We start from the raw sequence: 17,263 nt of genomic DNA on the forward strand, positions 1-17,263 counted from the left end.
CAATCCACCCGTGACGGGCACCTCTGTTGGTTCCATGTCCTTGCTATTGTGAACCGCCTCGCACAGGTTAGGCGCTGAATAAATGTTTTGGGGATGAGTGAAGGTTCTTGGAGGTCTCTTACAGGTACGAGCCTGGAGCTTTCTTGGCTTGAGACCCTTACTCTTCTCTTCCCCACCTTCAGAATCATAAATCATAGCCTGACAGAGCAAGAAGAGACCATTGATAACACTTAATTGGACCCCCTTGTTTCACAAATGGGGAAGCTGAGGCCCAGAGAGGGGAAGTACTTGCCCGTGGCACAAGATGACCTGGGCTGGCTTTTCTGGCCCAGCTGCCTCCTGTGAATATCCCAAAGCCTAACCTTGTCCCGGCATCCTGGGGCTCCTGGGTTGTGGCAGCCCAGCCCTCCCTGATCACTGTGCCCCTTGACTCTGCAGCTCTTCATCGGGTTTGGCTTCCCCTACGAGGGCCCCGCCCCGCTGGAGGCCATTGCCAATGGCTGCATCTTCCTGCAGTCCCGCTTCAGCCCGCCCCACAGCTCCCTCAACCACGAGTTCTTCCGAGGCAAGCCCACCTCCAGAGAGGTGAGTGGAAAGCACCGTGGTCCCCGATCAGGAGGGGCTGGGACAGAGACCCCAGCAGGTCCTGGAAGAGGTAGATGAGATGTAGGGCAAAGGGAGAGAGGGGACAGTTGGATGGGGCACCTTCCTTTGTCTTTGCCCCGTTGGCGGGCGCAGGGGGCAGCTGCATGCGGTCTCTGCCCTGGCCAGGTGTTCTCACAGCATCCCTATGCGGAGAACTTCATCGGCAAGCCCCACGTGTGGACAGTCGACTACAACAACTCAGAGGAGTTTGAAGCAGCCATCAAGGCCATCATGACAACTCAGGTGAGAGCAGCCACATACAGTCAGGACCACCTCTAGCCCACACTGTTTGTCTTCACTCTGATTAGAAAACGGTGCCCCTCTGGGTGAATTCAGGCCGGGGTTGGTGAACCTGTCCATCCCTTCCCTGGTCAGACATAGCCCTGAGCCAGGGTATGTGGATTAGAGAGTGGAATGGGGGCCCCCATGTATCTACTCAGGTGTGATGAGTGGGGAATGCCTTTGTGCAGTGAGCAACCTGCACAACCTTCCATGGCAGCCCTGGATCTCAAACTGTTTATGGAGCACTTTTGAGGGCCAGGTGCTAAGGGAATGTTTTTGCGATGAATGTGCGGAGGTTCTTAAAACACTGCTGCAGGTGTGGGTTTGTAGCCTTCCCACAGCACATTTCAAAATATAATGCGCACACAGACCATCTGTTAAATGCAGGTTCTGACTCAGCAAGTCCGGGTGGGACTAAGTTCCTGCCTTTCTAGGACAGGGGTGGTGCTGATGGTGCTGCCCTGGGGCAATGTTTTGAGTAGTGGGCGTGGGTGCTGGCGTGTGTAGGGGCACCTGTGTGGGCTGGGTGAGAGGAGGAGGGGCTGTGCCTGATGCTTATCTCCATGGCGGGCACCTTTGTGGCTTTTGATCGTTCCTTGTGCTTGGCTGGTTGCTTCACTCTGGGGAGGTTCCAACCTGGTGAACGATGTTCCTCTCACTGTGGTCCTCCCGAATCTCCTTCTTACTGTAGTTCAGGTAACAGGCTGAGCAAAAACAATCACTGCAGGCCGAGTGTAGTGGCTCATGCCGGTAATTCAGCACTTTTGGAGGCCAAGGCAGGCGGATCGTTTGAGGCCAGGAGTTTGAGGCCAGCCTGGCCAACACGGCAGGTTTCTCAAGGCCATGGACTGCCTGAGATTGGATTCCTCCAGGAAGTATCATGAAAACAGGGATTTCAGCAGTAGTTTATTTGGGAAGCAACCCCAGGAAGCAGGCACTGAGGTGCCAGGTGAGTCAGGGTGTGTATCAGCAGGTGGCATCTGGAGCTTGTCACCACGGGGCCTCTGGGAGATGAGGTGGGTCACATTCCAGAGTTGTCCTGAATGAGCAGAAGAAGGCTAGGGTAGGTATCCTTCTCCCATCTGTCTGTGGCTGAGGGCAGCGCCTGGGATGCCAATTCCTGACACTTTTGTCCTGTACACAGATGGGCTCAGCAGGCCAGAGAGCCCTGAGGTGGAGTCACAGGTGACTGGGGGTGGGGTGCCGACATCCCCGCTGCATGCAGGGAGAGGCTGTGTGACCTGGTAATCCTGGGTCCTAGCAAAGCAGCGGCCTAGACAGAGCGGGGAGGGTGGGGGATAAAAAGCTCCCTTGCCAGCTCTCAACCCAGTGTTGTCCCTGTCCTGAGCTGGTGGCTTCAGTTCTGGCAAGACCTTGTAGAGCAAAAACAAATAGAGGCCAGGCACAATGGCTCACACCTGTAATCCCCGCACTTTGGGAGGCTGAAGTGGGCGGATCACTTGAGGCTGGGAGTTCGAGACAAGCCTGGCCAACTTGGCGAAACCCCATCTCTACTAAAAATAAAAATAATAATAAAAAAAATAGCCAGGTGTGGTTGGCCTGTGATCCCAACTACTCAGGAGGCTAAGGCAGGAGAATCGCTTGAACCCAGGAGTCGAAGGTTACAGTGAGCCAAGATGGTGCCACCGCACTCCAGCCTGGAACAGATTGAGACACTGTCTCAAAAAATTTTAAAAAAACCAAAACGAAAACCAAATAGGAACTTGGCCCCCTGGCCACGCCCTAAGAAGAGGGCCAGGTGTTTGGTGCCAGTTTACAGGCTTAAATTGGGCTAGAAGCACCAATGCCAGGAAGGAGGCCTTAGGGGCCTCAATGCATAGAAAAGAAGAGTGAAGGGGGTTAACTGATTAATTTCACTGCTGGAAACTGACCACTCCCAGCCCACTGCATGGGGATGCTGGCAGCAAGGCACACAGCTAGGGAAGGGAGCTCCTCCCACCCCATGGTCTCCTCTGGCTCCTCTCCACTTCTCCACCCACCTCCCTCTGCTCTCCTCCCTCTTCCTGCCTTGCAAAGCAGTCCCCCAAGGCTTCTCCTGCAGAGGGGCTGGGGAGGGAGACTGCATGGACTTTTCCAGTGTGGGGAGCAGGGTTTGACCCAACCTCCAGGACACATTGAATGAGTGAGACACTCCACCCTGTGGATAATTCCAGCCTGTGGTTCCCCGCAGAGGACCAGAAACCAGGGTCGGGGGAGGGCTGTGTGTGTGAAGGTGCTGGGTTAGTCTCCAGGATTTCTGGTTGGACGCACAAGAAATTGGTAACGGGGGAAGGACCGAGTGTCTGGGGTAGGAGGACACGTCCTTTACACTGCTTTCCTGTTTGATTTTTTTTCTTTTTACATGAACATCTATTTAATTTTGTTAATGAGTTAATTAAAAAATAACAATTACAAAAGGATTAAGGAACCAAGGTATTGCCAATCCGACCAGCTGAGACTTGTGCTGGGCCTCAAACCAGCTGAGGGCCCTCTGCCCTCAGGCCCCTCCCTTCTGTGGGCCCGCCCCTCCTCATAATAGTTATCCCTTCTTAGCTCACAGCAGCTCAGAAACATTCATGTGCCCAGGCTGGGCATGGTGGCTCATGCCTATAATCCTAGCACTTTGGGAGGCTGAGGCAGGTGGATCACGAGGTCAGGAGTTTGAGACCATCCTGGCCAACATGGTGAAACCCTCTCTCTACTAAAAATACAAAAATGAGCTGGGCTTGGTGGCAGGCGCCTGTAATCCCAGCTACTTGGGAGACTGAGGCAGGAGAATCACTTGAACCAGGAAGTTGGAGGTTGCAGTGAGCCAGGTGGCACCACTGCACTCCAGCCTGGCAACAGAGCAGGACTTCGTCTCAAAAAAAAATTATTGTGCCCAAGAATCAGCTGGGGGAGGAGCTTAAATGCAGATTTTCCAGCCCATCCCGCCCCTTCCCATTTAACAGGACCCAGCTTCACCTGGGAATCATTTTAAACAAGAACTCTGAGTAATTCTAATAATCCTATTTTATTATTTATTTTAATTTTCTTTTTATATTATTTGAATAGAGATGGAGGGGGGCATCTCATTTTGTTGCTCAGGCTGGTCTTGAACTCCTGGGCACAAGCAATCCTTCTACCTCAACCTCCAAAAGTGCTGTGATTACAAGCATGAGCCACCAGCCTAATATTTCTATTTTAGAAAACAGATTTAGGGACAGCTGGTGAAGGTTGATAGCAAATGAGGGCCACCATCAGGGGGAGTGGCATGTTCTGCAAGTCACATGGCCTTTTACAGGGCGAGGGAGGGAGGAGAGGCCAGGAGGGGGAGTAAGAGATGAGAAGAGGAGGTGAGGAGAGGAGGTGAGAAGAGGGAGGCCTAAGACACAGCCCAGCCGGCCCCGACCTGACAGCGAGGAAAACAAGGGCTCGGCCCCCCGTCTGGGTCTCTGCATCTCCCCAGGTTTGCCTGTGGGCATCTCTGGGTCCAGAGCAAGGCCATTCAAGGTGATGCCAATGCTTCCCTGCTGTCACTCCCGCAGGCCAGCAGTTCCCAGGCAGGACCAGCACCTGTCACTCTGTCAAGACTGATTAGGGCGCACACCTGTAATTAGACCTAATGGGGGTAATTTCCAGGCCAGGCATGCTGGTTCCTCAGGCAGGAGATTCGTGGCAGGCAGAACGTCATCCCTGGCTGTGAGTGTTCACTTCACACGGGGACCTTTGAATTACCTTGTGTTGAGGGCTTTAGACACAGGAGTGAGAATAACTCAGAGATTTGCTGTCACGGAGTGGGGAGGCGGTGTTCAGAGGGGAAAGCTCTTCTCTGGGGAGTTTTATTTATAACCTTGGGAGTGAAGCCTTGTCCCTGCAAGACCCCCAGGGGCGTGTGGGGCTCAGAGGCTTTCGGGACTTTGTCATGAGTGTCTGGGGAACCAGCTGGGGCAGCAGCCAGGGGCTGCTTGGGCTATCATCTTGGGAACGAGGGCAGGTCAGGACAGGGCTGTGCAGAGGATGGGAACTGCGGATTCTCTGGGACTTCGAAGTTGCCCCAGCGTGAAGAGTATCCATGCAGAGTGCCGGGGGAAGTCAGTGCTGGGGGAAGGTCCGACTTCAAGGGTATCAGTGGTGGCTGCTTCCCTGGGACCCTTGAGTGTCAGGATGTCCCCTTGGCCAGAGGCCCCAGGACAGGTCTAAGAAGTGGGTACGCTGGAAGCAGGACCAAGTGTGGTGCAATTGGACCTTCTCATACTACCCAGCTCTGATGAGGAAGAAAGGAGGTGGTTGCAGGCTTGAGCCAAACAGTTAGATTTTACCGGCTGGCTAAAGACCGGAAAGCACTGTTGTTGCTAGGAGGTGGGTGGGGCCAAGGCAGGTGCCACCAGGTGTGCTGGGTGGGGAGGTTGAAGGCTGAAACAGACCTTTCTCTGAGTCTGAGATGGCTCCTCCCCGGATCCTCACTGCTGCCGCTGCTCGTCCAGGTCAGTGGTTTCCTCTACAGTGGCCCCGCACTGGGCCTGAGAAAGTTAATGGAACAAGAAGGGAATGGTTAAGAAGTGGGGAGGAGGCGGGGGTGCTCCCTTACTCCTCCATCACCTCTTCTCTCCATTCCCCTGGCTTCCTGGACCCCAGCTACTCCATGCATCTGCCCACAGGGCAGGTTGCTGTGTGACTATTAGATATTTATGTATTTATTTATTTTTGAGACAGAGTCTCACTCTGTTGCCAGGCTGGAGTCCAGTGGCGCGGTCTTGGCCCCCCGCAACCTCCACCTCCCAGGATCCACCGATTCTCCTGCCTCAGCCTCCCAAGTAGCTGGGATTACAGGCACCTGCCACCATGCCTAGCTAATTTTTTTGTATTTTTAGTAGAAACAAGGTTTTACCATGTTGGCCAGGCTGGTCTGGAACTCCTGACCTCAGGTGATCCGTCCACCTCCGCCTCCCAAAGTGCTGGGATTACAGGCATGAGCCACCACGCCCAGCCAACTATTAGATATTTAGCTGACAGCCTGTGGCCTCCGTTCGGAGGTTTGTGCCTGGTAGGGGCAGGGTGCTTTACAAAAGTACCCTAATTGTCGCCGACTGGGAGATGCTCCTGTGTTCCTCTGCGTGAATGTTGCATGTCTTGGGCAGGATACAGGCAGAGCTGGGGTGCCTTTTCATTCATGGCTATTTCCTGAGCATCTACTGTATGCCAGGCACTATGCCAGGCACTGGGGATACAATGTGAACAAGCCATAGTCCCCATTCTCAGGTGGTTGATGAGTTCATGAGAGAGATGAGGAATGAACAGGAGATGGTAACACAGCTGCCATTCTGTGCTGCGGGAAGTGTGGGGTGCTGGAGCCATCAAGGGAAATGGGTCTGTAACAGGAGTGGGGTGGGGCTCAGGGACAGCTCCCTGGAGTAGGTGATGCCTAAGAGGGTGGGTGGGCTGTGGGAAGAGGAGGTTTCATAGCCCAGGAGGGGACAGAGCGATGAGCTTTATGCTCAGTGGCGTTGGGACCACGACCTGGGAGGGAGAGGGGAGGGATGAGGCTGGGCCTCATGGGTCCTGAGCCTAAGTCCCTGAGGGCCTCTGGAGGGCATGCCGGGTAACCAGGGACTCTGAGCTGGGTGGAAGGGCCAGGTGGACGGGGTGGTTGGCTCCCTAGGCATGGTACAGAATGTGAGAGCCCACCAGACCTGCACCCCCAGTGCTAAGTGTGGCAGGGCCCCTGGCAGCTGGGCCTCCTCCCACCCTATGTGTCTTCGTCCCTCCCACAGGTAGACCCCTACCTACCTTACGAGTACACCTGCGAGGGGATGCTGGAGCGGATCCACGCCTACATCCAGCACCAGGTCGGTGAGCCCTCTGTCTTTGCCCCAGATCCCTCAGACCAGAGGAGGGGGCTGAGCGAGCTTCATGATCTGCTCAGGGCCCTGCACCCTGAGACCATCCAGCTCCCTGCTCCCTACTCCAGCCTGTCCAGGCTCTTTTCCCAGAGTTCCCTCAGGGCTGGAGACAGGCAGGCCTGACCGAGGGTGGGCGTGTTAAGCGCCCCTGCCCTGGGCCCAGCTCTAGAGCCCAACTCCAAGGCACTCAGAAACACAAAGACTTCCATTCTTAGAAAACAGTGGTTCCAAAGTCTGGTAACTGATTGGGATTTAGTAACTGAATGGGAAGTGAAGATCCCCCTCCCACCCGCTAAGGATGACAGTGAGACTAAAATGGGAGGTGAAGATCTCTGCCCTGAGAAAGCAGAGAGCCCCACTATGTCAAAAGCTCGGCCACCCCCAGCCCCCAAAGGAGCGTCCAGGCAGGCAGCTGTCCCAGGAGGACACTCCCTTCTCCTCCCACGGTGCGCAGAGTGCTTGGAAGTCGTGGGTGAGGAGGAGGGCGTGCCCTACTTTGGCCCCTGCTGCGTGCCAGTGGATCTAAGCCACCACGAGGGCTGCAGATATCCCAGACAGCATGGCTCTGCAGGCTCTGGGTCTCCAGGGTGATGCTTGGAGTGGGCCTTGGGCTCAGGGCCCTCAGGCAGGTGGCTGTATGGCCATTAGAAATTTCCACAAATAGGCTGGGCGTGGTGGCTACATACACACACACACATACACACACACACACATATACACATACACACACACACACCCCACACATTAGCTGGGCATGGTGGCACATGCCTATAGTCCCAGCTACTTGGGAGGCTGAGGCAGGAGAATCTCTTGAACCCGAGAGGTGGTGGTTGCAGTGAGCCAAGATTGTGCCATTACACTCCAGCTTGGGTGACAGAGTGAGAGTCCATCTCAAAAGAAAAAAAAAGAAAAAAAAATTTCCGTGGGCGTGTGGCCTCTCCATCTTGTCCTTGGTCCCACCAGTATTAGGGGCTGAGAGAGTCTAGTTCTCCCTTGTCCCTTTAGAGATGGGAATACTGAGTCCCCTAGAAGGGAGGGCATGCTGAGGTGACGGGGTGAGGGTCCAGGACTGTGGCCAGAACCCAGGACTGTATCCAGACATCTGTGGCGGCATCCTGCAGGAAGCTCAGAAAAGCATCCGTGGGGCCCTCCAGCCCCTGGAGGGAGGGGCTCACAGCCAGCCTGGGTCCCTGTCCCCACGGTGGGCAGGGCTCGCAGGCCCCAGGGTAGAAACCAGAGCTTGACTTGAGCATCAGGACAGCTCCAGGGCAGACAGGATGCAGAGAGCCCTGAATCCAAGTCCTGTTCTGTTGTCCAACCCCAAAGCCTTGGGCAGGCGCCGTGACCTCTCAGCTTCCATTCTCCCTGTAAGTGACCTGGAGACACAAGTGTCCATTGGAAGTCAATAAAATAATGCAGGTAAAGCTACCTGGTATTCAGTAAGTGCCCATTAGTGGTGGCTGGTACTGTGGCTTGTACTGGCAGGGCCACACCTTCAGGTGTCCCCCGGGTGTACCTGGCTGGCATTTCCCTACCTAACGCTGCTCCCCCCTCCTTGCAGGACTTCTGCACATCTCCAGGCCCTGCCCAACCAGGGGCCCATGCCCCGCAGAGCCCTTTTGTCCTGGCCCCAAATGCCACCCACCTCGAATGGGCTCAGAATGCCAGCTTGACCCTGGGGGCCTGGCCCCCCGTGAACTCCCTGCGGGCCTGGCTGGCTGTGCCTGGGAGGGCGTGCACCGACACCTGCCTGGACCACGGGCTGATCTGCGAGCCCTCCTTCTTCCCCTTCCTCAACAGCCAGGACGCCTTCCTCAAGTGAGTATGGGCCCCCACCCCCCAGCCCCCATCCTTGCTGGCCCAGCAGGCTCACCATGAGCTCTCATACCCAGAACTGGCCCTCAGCCCTTTCAGCGGTGGGGGATTTAATGCTTTCCAACGAGTCAGGAAGGACCCAGAAGGGACCCTCCAGGCCAACATCCAGGTCACTGCTGCCCCACTCTTGGCCAAGCCTTAAACTAGAGGAGAGGCTCCTTTCAGTCCCTGCTCTCCTTCACCCACTCAGCCCCCTACCCAGCCTGTTTGGGCGTTGTCTAGCCCAAACCATGAAAGCTGTCCTGGGTGTAACAGTAGGGAGCTGTAACACATTTCCTTATCCATTCTGGGATGGGGATGGGCCAGAGAAGGGGAGCAGGCAGTGCTGGGCTGTGGGGAACCCCTACCCTGGCCCAGCCCTTCAGCCCAAGCAACCAATGCTGAGTGATGGTGCTATGCATGCCAGATTGCAGGTGCCCTGTGACAGCACCGAGTCGGAGATGAACCACCTGTACCCGGCCTTCGCCCAGCCTGGCCAGGAGTGCTATCTGCAGAAGGAGCCCCTGCTCTTCAGCTGTGCCGGCTCCAACACCAAGTACCGCCGGCTCTGCCCCTGCCGTGACTTCCGCAAAGGCCAGGTGGCCTTGTGCCAGGGCTGTCTGTGAGGCCACCTCTGCCGCCCTGCCTGGCACCCACGGCTGGCTCTCCCCTGACACAGGAGAGAGTACCAGCAGGTCCTGGGCTCCGGCTGCTTGTCCTCCTCGCAGCTCCCCCAGGCTGGAGCTTACTTCCTTCGCCTGGAAGTGTCCAGAGGAGAGCCGTGCAGAGGAATAGGAGGCGGCGGCACACCGAGCCCCTGGGACCTCCCAGGCAGGCTCCTGGTTCTCTCCTGGGAATTCATGGCAGCATCAAGGCCAAGCAGATGTCGGGCTGCTCGGAGAGTCTGCAGGGCCCAGGAGCAGGTGGTCAAGGCCCCTTGCTTTGTGCAAGGCTGGATCTGGGCCAGATGAAGGGGGCCAGTCATTCTTGGGCCCAGGATGGGGCTTCTAGACCTGCAAGAGAGGGTAGCAGGGACCAGGCTGCCCCATGGTCCCTGAAGGGTTCAAGGAGGGCCCCTCCCCATGGGCCTGGATGGTACCTGCTCCCGGCAGGGGAATTGGGGGCTTACCCTCCTCCTGTGAGGGGAGCCAGGAACACAGGGCCCGCTGGCATTTGGGTTGTGGATGCAGGGGCAGAGGGTGGGTGGAAGGCTAAGCCAAGGGGCCCTGTTCGTGCCTCCCCTTAGCCCCTTTCCTCTCGGTTTCCCGATCCCACCACCTTCCCGCTACACTTGGGGACCACAGTTTGGGCTGCAGGGACCACCTAGGCCCTGGTTGAGTTGTTTCTTTCTCCTGCTTGTTCCAACCCTTTTCACTCCGGGCTTCTCCCAAAACCCATCCTGGCATGACCTGCCACTCCAGATGGTGGATTTGTTCCAAAGCCTCAAGCCCTGCCCCCTCCAAGGGGAGGTTTCCACCCCAGGCTCAGAGAACAGGCTCTGGGACCCCTGCCCGGGGGTGGCCTTTGTGCACCAGGCACTCCCACAGATACTGACTCCTTACCCCCCAGCATCTTTTGCAGACAGGGGCTTGGGATGGAGCCTCAGCCCCATGGCACTCCATGCCTAGTTTCCAGTTGCCCTGTCCACTTACCCAGGCAGCCCTCAACCCCACCCATGTCAAGTCCTTGTCCCTACCTCCAGCCTCAAACCGCCTTGAGATCCAGCCGTCCTTCCCTGAGTGGCATGCCTGCCACAGGACGCCCCCTTCCCCTCTCCCCCCGCCCAGAGCCCCGACTGCCTCAGCGGGTCAGGCCTTCAGAACACTGCCACCACCCAGTTTTATAATCCTGCTCCCTCTCCCAGCAACCCCACCCACCAACCTAGGCCTGCTCCTCCACCCTTCCCAGGAGGCAGCCCCAGGACGCTGAGAGTTGGTGGAGGGGCCAGGCTGGACACTTCCCACAGGAGTCCCCTCCAGACCTGGCTGGCCCCTGCAGCCGCAGAAACCACGATGGCAAGAAACTCATTGGTTCCCAAGGACTGACCTGTGGGGGAAAGCAATAGAGACACTCTTTTTTTCTCTTTTTTTAAAGATTTATTTCTTGAAATAATAAATATTTTATTGGGATGTGAGATGCAGAAGAGGAACTATGCTGGTTCTCTTTTCCTGCGGCATCCAGAGCTCACCCAGGGTGGAGGGGCAGATAGCTGATGTCTCCAGGTTCTGCTCCATGTCATGTGGGGCACACGGGGTGCTCAGGTCTGCAGAGCTGGGTGCTGTCTACTTCAAGCCACCCAAAAGAAGTCCCTGCTGGTGGCAGAGACCCAGGGTCATCTCCTGGCTGTTCCCAAGCTGTGACTGCAGGCACCCTGACAAGCAGTGGCATACTCAGTCATGTCCACGTTGGGCTGGTCTCTGCCCGCCTCCAGCTGGCTGTGACAGTGGCAGTGTGGGGTCAGGGAACACAAATCCATTTTGATAAGAGCCTGAGCCAGATAATGAGAAAATGAGCCAGTGTTTACCACCTCGGGCACTGGGCTGAGTTTGTCGCTTGCTTCAGTAGTCATTTCATGCACTCAGCTGCCCTAGCAGGTAAGTACTATTATATGAATCTTTCCATTTTACATCGAGAGGCACAGAGAGTTCAAATAACTTGCCCAAGGTCACACAGCTTGTAAGCAGGGAGGTGGGATTTGCTATAAAATGGGGATCACAGCCAGGCACAAAGGCTCACACCTGTAATCCCAGCATTTTGGGAGGCCAAGGCAGGCAGATCATGAGGTCAAGAGATTGAGACCATCCTGGCTAACACGGTGAAACCTCGTCTCTACTAAAAATACAAAAAAATTAGCTGGGTGTGGTGGTGGGCACCTGTGATTACAGCTACCCAGGAGGCTGAGGCTGGAGAATGGCTTGAACCCAGGAGGCAGAGGTTGCAGTGAGCCGAGATCACCTACTGCACTCCAGCCTGGTGACAGAGTGAGACTTCGTCTTGAAAAAAGAAAAAAAAGTCGGAGGGATCATTTTCAAGTTGCAGTGAGGAGCAGATGACTGGCCAGAGTGACAGCCTGGCATGATGACTGTGCCTGCACCGTCTGTGCTCCAGGTTTTATGTGATCCTGTACTTCAGTCACTGCAAAATCAGGGCTTTCCTTCCAGCCAGGGGTTCTCTGCTGGACAGTTTTGTTCCCTGGAGGACAGCTGGCACTGTGTTGTGTTGGATCATCGTGACTTGAGGCACGGGTGGCATGCCATTGGGGTAGGGTCCGAGGAGTCTGGCAGCATCCTCCAGTGCACAGGACAGCCCCCCCCCGCCCCGGGCCAGATCAGGATGATCTGGCCTGAAGCGTCAGCAGCGACAAGCTTAACACACCCTTTTCCAGGACAGTGGTTCTCAAATTTTGGCATGCATCAGAATCACCTGATTCGTGAGCTTACTAAAACGCAGGTTGCTGGGCCCCACCCCTAGAGTTCCTGATTCAGCAGGTCTGGGGTTGGGCCCTGGGATTTGAGTCTTTAATAAGCTCCAGGTGGGCAGGAGGATTGCTTGAGCCCAGGAGTTTGAGACCAGTCTGGGCAGCATGATGAGACCTTGTCTCTACAAAAGAAAAAGAGGCCGGGCCCGGTGGCTCATGCCTGTGATCCCAGCAGTTTGGAAGGCCAAGGTGGGCAGATCACCTGAGGTAGGGAATTCAAAACCACCCTGACTAACGTGGAGAAATCCCATCTCTACTAAAAATGCAAAATTAGCTGGGCATGGTGGCGCATGCCTGTAATCCCAAGCTACTCGGGATGCTGAGATAGGAGAATTGCTTGAACCTGGGAGACAGAGATTTTGGTGAGCCGAGATCATGCCATTGCACTCCAGCCCAGGCAACAGTGCAAGACTCTGTCTTAAGAAAAGAAAAGAAAAGAGAGCCAAGGTTGGTGGGAGCCTGAGGGGAGAGGATGGCTTGAACCTAGGAGTTTGAGGCTGCAGTGAGCCATAATTATGCCATTGCCCTGCAGCCTGGGCAACAGAGCAAGACCTTGTCTCAAAAAAAAACACCAGAAATGGTGGCTCACAGCTGTAATCCCAGCATTTAGGAGGCCGAGGCTTGAGGTGTAGACCAGCCTGGGTAACATAGACCTCATCTCGTAAAAAAAGGAAAAAACAACAACTTCAGGTGCTGCTGCTGCTACGGGGGGGCCTGGGCCCACACTTTGAGAACAGCTGGTCTAGACCAAGCAGATACTAGCAGGTATTTCAAACATGAGAGTACCAATAACACGGTACCAGTTTTTAATTGATTACGTTCACAGGTAACAGTGACTGTGGCCATTTTCTTCTGTTCCAGCATGTCATGCCAGATGAGAGACCTTATAAAACCAAATCTGCTCACAGAGATCAAAGGCACAGGCCATCAGAATTCCTCCTGTTCCTTCATTTTACAGATGGAGGCCGGAAGAGTCCAGGGGCCTGATCCATATCGTGTAGCTGGAGGAAGAGCCTAGATCTCCGTTTTTTTTCCTTCCCCCTACCCCGAGACTGGGTCTTGCTCTGTCCTCCCAGGCTAGAGTGCAGTGGTGCGATCTCAGCTCACTGCAACCTCCGCCTCCTGGGTTCAAGCGATTCTCCTGCCTCAGCCTCCCGAGTAGCTGGGATTTCAGACATGCGCCACCACGCCCGGCCAGAGCTCTGATCTCAGTCCCTCTCTGCTGTGCTGCTTAAAAGAGGCTGAGAAATAGCTGAACGAGGCATTTTCCATGGTCTTGTGCAGCAGGAGGGTGGGTGGGGCTCAGAAACCTGGCCAAGGCCTTCCTTCAGAAACTGAAACTAGTTTAAAAAAAGTAAAAAAGGCCAGGTGTGGTGCCTCACACTGGTTGTCTCAATGTTTTTGGTGGGCCAAGGTGGGAGAATCTGAGGTAAAAGGATCACTTAAGCCCAGGAGTTCAAGCAACATGGCAAGATCCCATCTCTACACAAATTATTTCTATTTTTTGAGATGGAGTCTTACTCTGTTGCCCAGGCTGCAGTGCAGTGGTATGATCTCAGCTCACTGCAACCTCTGCCTCCCGGGTTCAAGTGATTCTCCTGTCTCAGCTTCCCAAGTAGCTAGAATTACAGGCACCTACTACCACGCCTGGCTAATTTTTGTATTTTTAGTAGAGACAGGGTTTTACCATGTTGACCAGCCTGGTTTCAAACTCCCGACCTTAGGTGATACACCTGCTTTGGCCTCCCAAAGTGCTGGGATTACAGGTGTGAGCTACCACGCCCAGCCTACAAAAATTATTTTAAAATTAGCAGAGTGTGGTGGCAGGTGCCTGTGGTCCCAGCTACTCGGGAGGCTGAGGTGCCCAGGAGTCCCAGGCTGCAGTGAGCCATGATACCACACCACTGCACTCTAGCCCGAGTGAAAGAGTCATACCCTGTCTTCAAAAACACACAAACAAACAGACTATTTTGTGAGCAGTTTTACGTTCATAGCAACGTTGGGTGGAAGATACGGAGATTTCCCGTGTGCCACCTCACCCACATCCACAGGCCAGCCGCCCAGTCATCCACATCCCCTACCAGAGTGGGCCGTGTGTTCCAATCCATGAGCCTACACTGACGTGTCGTCAGCCAAACACAGTTCACATTAGGGTTCCCTCCTGGCGCCGTGTATTCTACATGTTTTCACAAATCTTTAATAAGATGTATCCACTATTACCGCACCATAGAGTGGTTCCATTGCCCAAAAAGTCCTCTGTGCTCCTCCTAAACATCCCTCCCTCCTCACCCTGGAAAACCACTGATCTTATGACTGTCTTCATAGTTTTACCTTTTCCAGATCATCGCGGAGTTGGAGCTTTAAGTTTGTAGGCTCTCCGATTGGCTCCTTTTCCCTGGTAACATGCATCTGAGATTCCTCCGCATCTCATGGCTTGATGCCTCATTTCTATTTAGCACTGAATAATATTCCATTGTCTGGATGTATCACAGTTTGTTTACAAATTCACCTACCAAAGGACATCTTGGTCGCCTCCAAGTTTTGGCAGTTATGAATAAAGCTGTTCTAAACGTTCACAGCCAAGTTTTTGAGTGGAATCCATTTTCTTTTTTGCTTCTAACAATCACAGTCATTTGTTTTGCTCGAAGAGCCGCAATTTGGGCAGGGCTTGGTGGAGGTAGTTCATCTCCGCTTCATGTGGCATCAGCTGACGTGGCTCGCCCAGAGGCTGTAGAATCACTTCCAGGAAAGCTCACTCGTGGCTGGTAAGTTGGTGCTGTCTGTCAGCTGGGAGCTCAGCAGGGTATTTGGGCTAGGGACTGTGGTTCCCCTCCATGTGGGCCTTTCCAAGGCCTGGTTGTGCTTCCTCCCAGCACGGCGGCTAGGTTCCAAGAGTGGATCCCAGGGAACAAGGTGGAAGTGAAAGGCATTTTTTTAAAAAAACTGGCCTTGGCAGCCACACACTGTCAAGGCTGGCATACTCTATTGGTCAAGAGAGTCACAAAGGCCCTCCTGCTACAGCTCATGGGGAGGGGACATAGATGCCACCTCTCAACAGGAGGAGTGTCAAAGTCACAGAAGAAGTGCTTGTGGAATGGGACATAGTGTGGCCTCTATCTTTGGAAAATATAATCTGCCAAAGATGCATCTTGGTTTTCCAGCATTTCAGGATGGGTGCCCTCATCTGGCCCAAGATGGCTCCGTTCTAAGGCCTCGTTCCATCCAATGAAAGAGAAAAAGGAGAGAGAGAGTCATCTTGTACCGCTTCTGATCATGCTCCATTGGCCAGTGCTTAGTCACGTGGGCATACCAAGGTTTACCCATTTATTGTAAAGGTCTTTGCTAAGGATACAGATGAAGAAATGCACAGGGCGAGGTACGGAGGAGGGGACACAGAACTTCTGTGCCCTCCCTGGATGACCACCTTCCAGGAACCTCCACATGTTCCGCTACCCTGAAGTTCCTGGACACAGTTTCCAGCTGATTCAGGTAAATGCCAAGGAGTATGATTGCTGGATCATATGGTAAAAGTATATTTAGCTTTGTAAGAAGCTGCCAAGCTGTTGGCTGTAGCATTTTGAATTACCAGCCCTGAATGAGAATCCCTGCTGCTCTGCGGTCTCACCAGCACTTGCAGCTGGTGGTGTTTTGGATTTGGGCCATTCTGATAGATGTGCAGCGGTATATCATTGCTGTTTTAATTTGCATTTCCCTCATGACATATGATGTGACATATATATTTATTTGCCATCTGTATATTGTCTTTGGTGAAGTGTCTGTTCAGGTCTTTTGCCCATTTTTTAATTGAGTTGTTTTCTTACTGTTGAGTTTTAATAGGTCTTTATGTATCAGCCTACTTTTGAATCCAGTCTGAACTTTTTTTTTTTTTTGAGTTGGAGTCTCGCTCTGTCACCCAGGCTGGAGTACAGTAGTGCAATCTCAGTGCACTACAACCTGCGCCTCCTGGATTCAAGTGATTCTCCTGTCTCAGCCTCCTGAGTAGTTGGGATTACAGGGGCACACCACCACGCCTGGCTACGTTTTGTATTTTTAGTAGAGATGGGGTTTCACCATATTGGTCAGGCTGGTCTTGAACTCCAGATCTTGTGATTCACCCACCTCAGCCTCCTAAAGTGCTGGGATTATAGGCATGAGCCACTGCGCCGGGCCTGAACTTTTAAATGAAGCTAGAGGGGCAGGCTGGCTGGCAGCAGGGTGAGAGAAGTTGAGGATTAGAAAGAATTTGCAGCCCAGATGCAACCAGATGTCAGTGCCAGGCAGAGCTGCAACTCCCAGGCCTTCCTCCAAAGCTGGCCATGCCTCCTTCAGCCCTGGTCCAGCCCTGAACCGTAGATGGAAGGGCAGGCACGGCTGGCCTTGCCACTGCCCTGCCAGATGAGCACCCCTCCCCACTCACAGGTGAGGAAACAGGTGTGATGAAGCTCCTCAGCCCGTGGACTCAGCTGAGGAGCCAATTAAACCCAAAACCAAAATATCTAGGCAGGGCCAGGTAAAATGGCTCACACCTGTAATCCCAGCACTTTGGGAGGCCAAGGTAGGCAGATCACTTGAGGTCAGGAGTTTGAGACCAGTCTGACCAACATGGAGAAACCCCATCTTTACTAAAAATACAAAAATTAGCTGAGTGTGGTGGCACATGCCTGTAATCCCAGCTACTGGGGAGGCTAAGGCAGGAGAATCACTTAAATCCAGGAGGCGGAGGTTGTCGTGAGCCGAGATCTTACCATTGTACTTCAGCCTGGGCAACAAGGGCGAAACTCCATCTAAAAAAAAGGGGGATCCCAGAAACCCCATGTGTTCCCTAACCCCACTTTCCACCTTCTCACACCCTCCCCTGGGGAAGATCTGATCTCCAGGGGGAAAGAGCCTGGGGCAATTTGGGGTCTCATAAAAGAGGTTTACTCACCCCTTTCTGCCACACTGGTTCCACCATGTCCTCTCTAGTGCTCTCTAAAAGGGAATCGACATATTCCCTTCAAATGGGGAGTCCTCCTTTCAGGACTGTGCTGGGAGAGGCTGCCCTGCTCCTCCGTGGCTGTGCAGGCGCAGTCCCCGCCGCCCCATCCCGACAAGCCGGGCTTGGACGGGAAGACAGGATCAA

The 17,263-nt window shown here is 54.2% G+C and overlaps 1 protein-coding gene across 7 annotated transcripts in view; it reads left to right on the forward strand.

Moving 5' to 3' along the window:
• The window catches only part of MGAT5B (alpha-1,6-mannosylglycoprotein 6-beta-N-acetylglucosaminyltransferase B), an 86,221-nt gene extending 75,418 nt beyond the window's left edge, over positions 1-10,803 (forward strand). For all 7 annotated transcript variants that reach the window (XM_054256531.2, XM_054256528.2, XM_078374740.1 and 4 more), the window contains 5 exons: positions 439-585; positions 772-888; positions 6,681-6,755; positions 8,371-8,627; positions 9,091-10,803. In XM_054256531.2, the coding sequence (XP_054112506.1) occupies positions 439-585; positions 772-888; positions 6,681-6,755; positions 8,371-8,627; positions 9,091-9,289 (795 nt within the window). In that variant the 3' untranslated portion in view covers positions 9,290-10,803. The remainder of the gene's footprint in view (positions 1-438; positions 586-771; positions 889-6,680; positions 6,756-8,370; positions 8,628-9,090) is intronic.
• The last annotated feature ends 6,460 nt before the right edge of the window (positions 10,804-17,263 follow it).

Source organism: Callithrix jacchus, chromosome 5, assembly GCF_049354715.1.
Source record: "Callithrix jacchus isolate 240 chromosome 5, calJac240_pri, whole genome shotgun sequence".
Classification (NCBI taxonomy): Eukaryota; Metazoa; Chordata; class Mammalia; order Primates; family Cebidae; genus Callithrix; species Callithrix jacchus.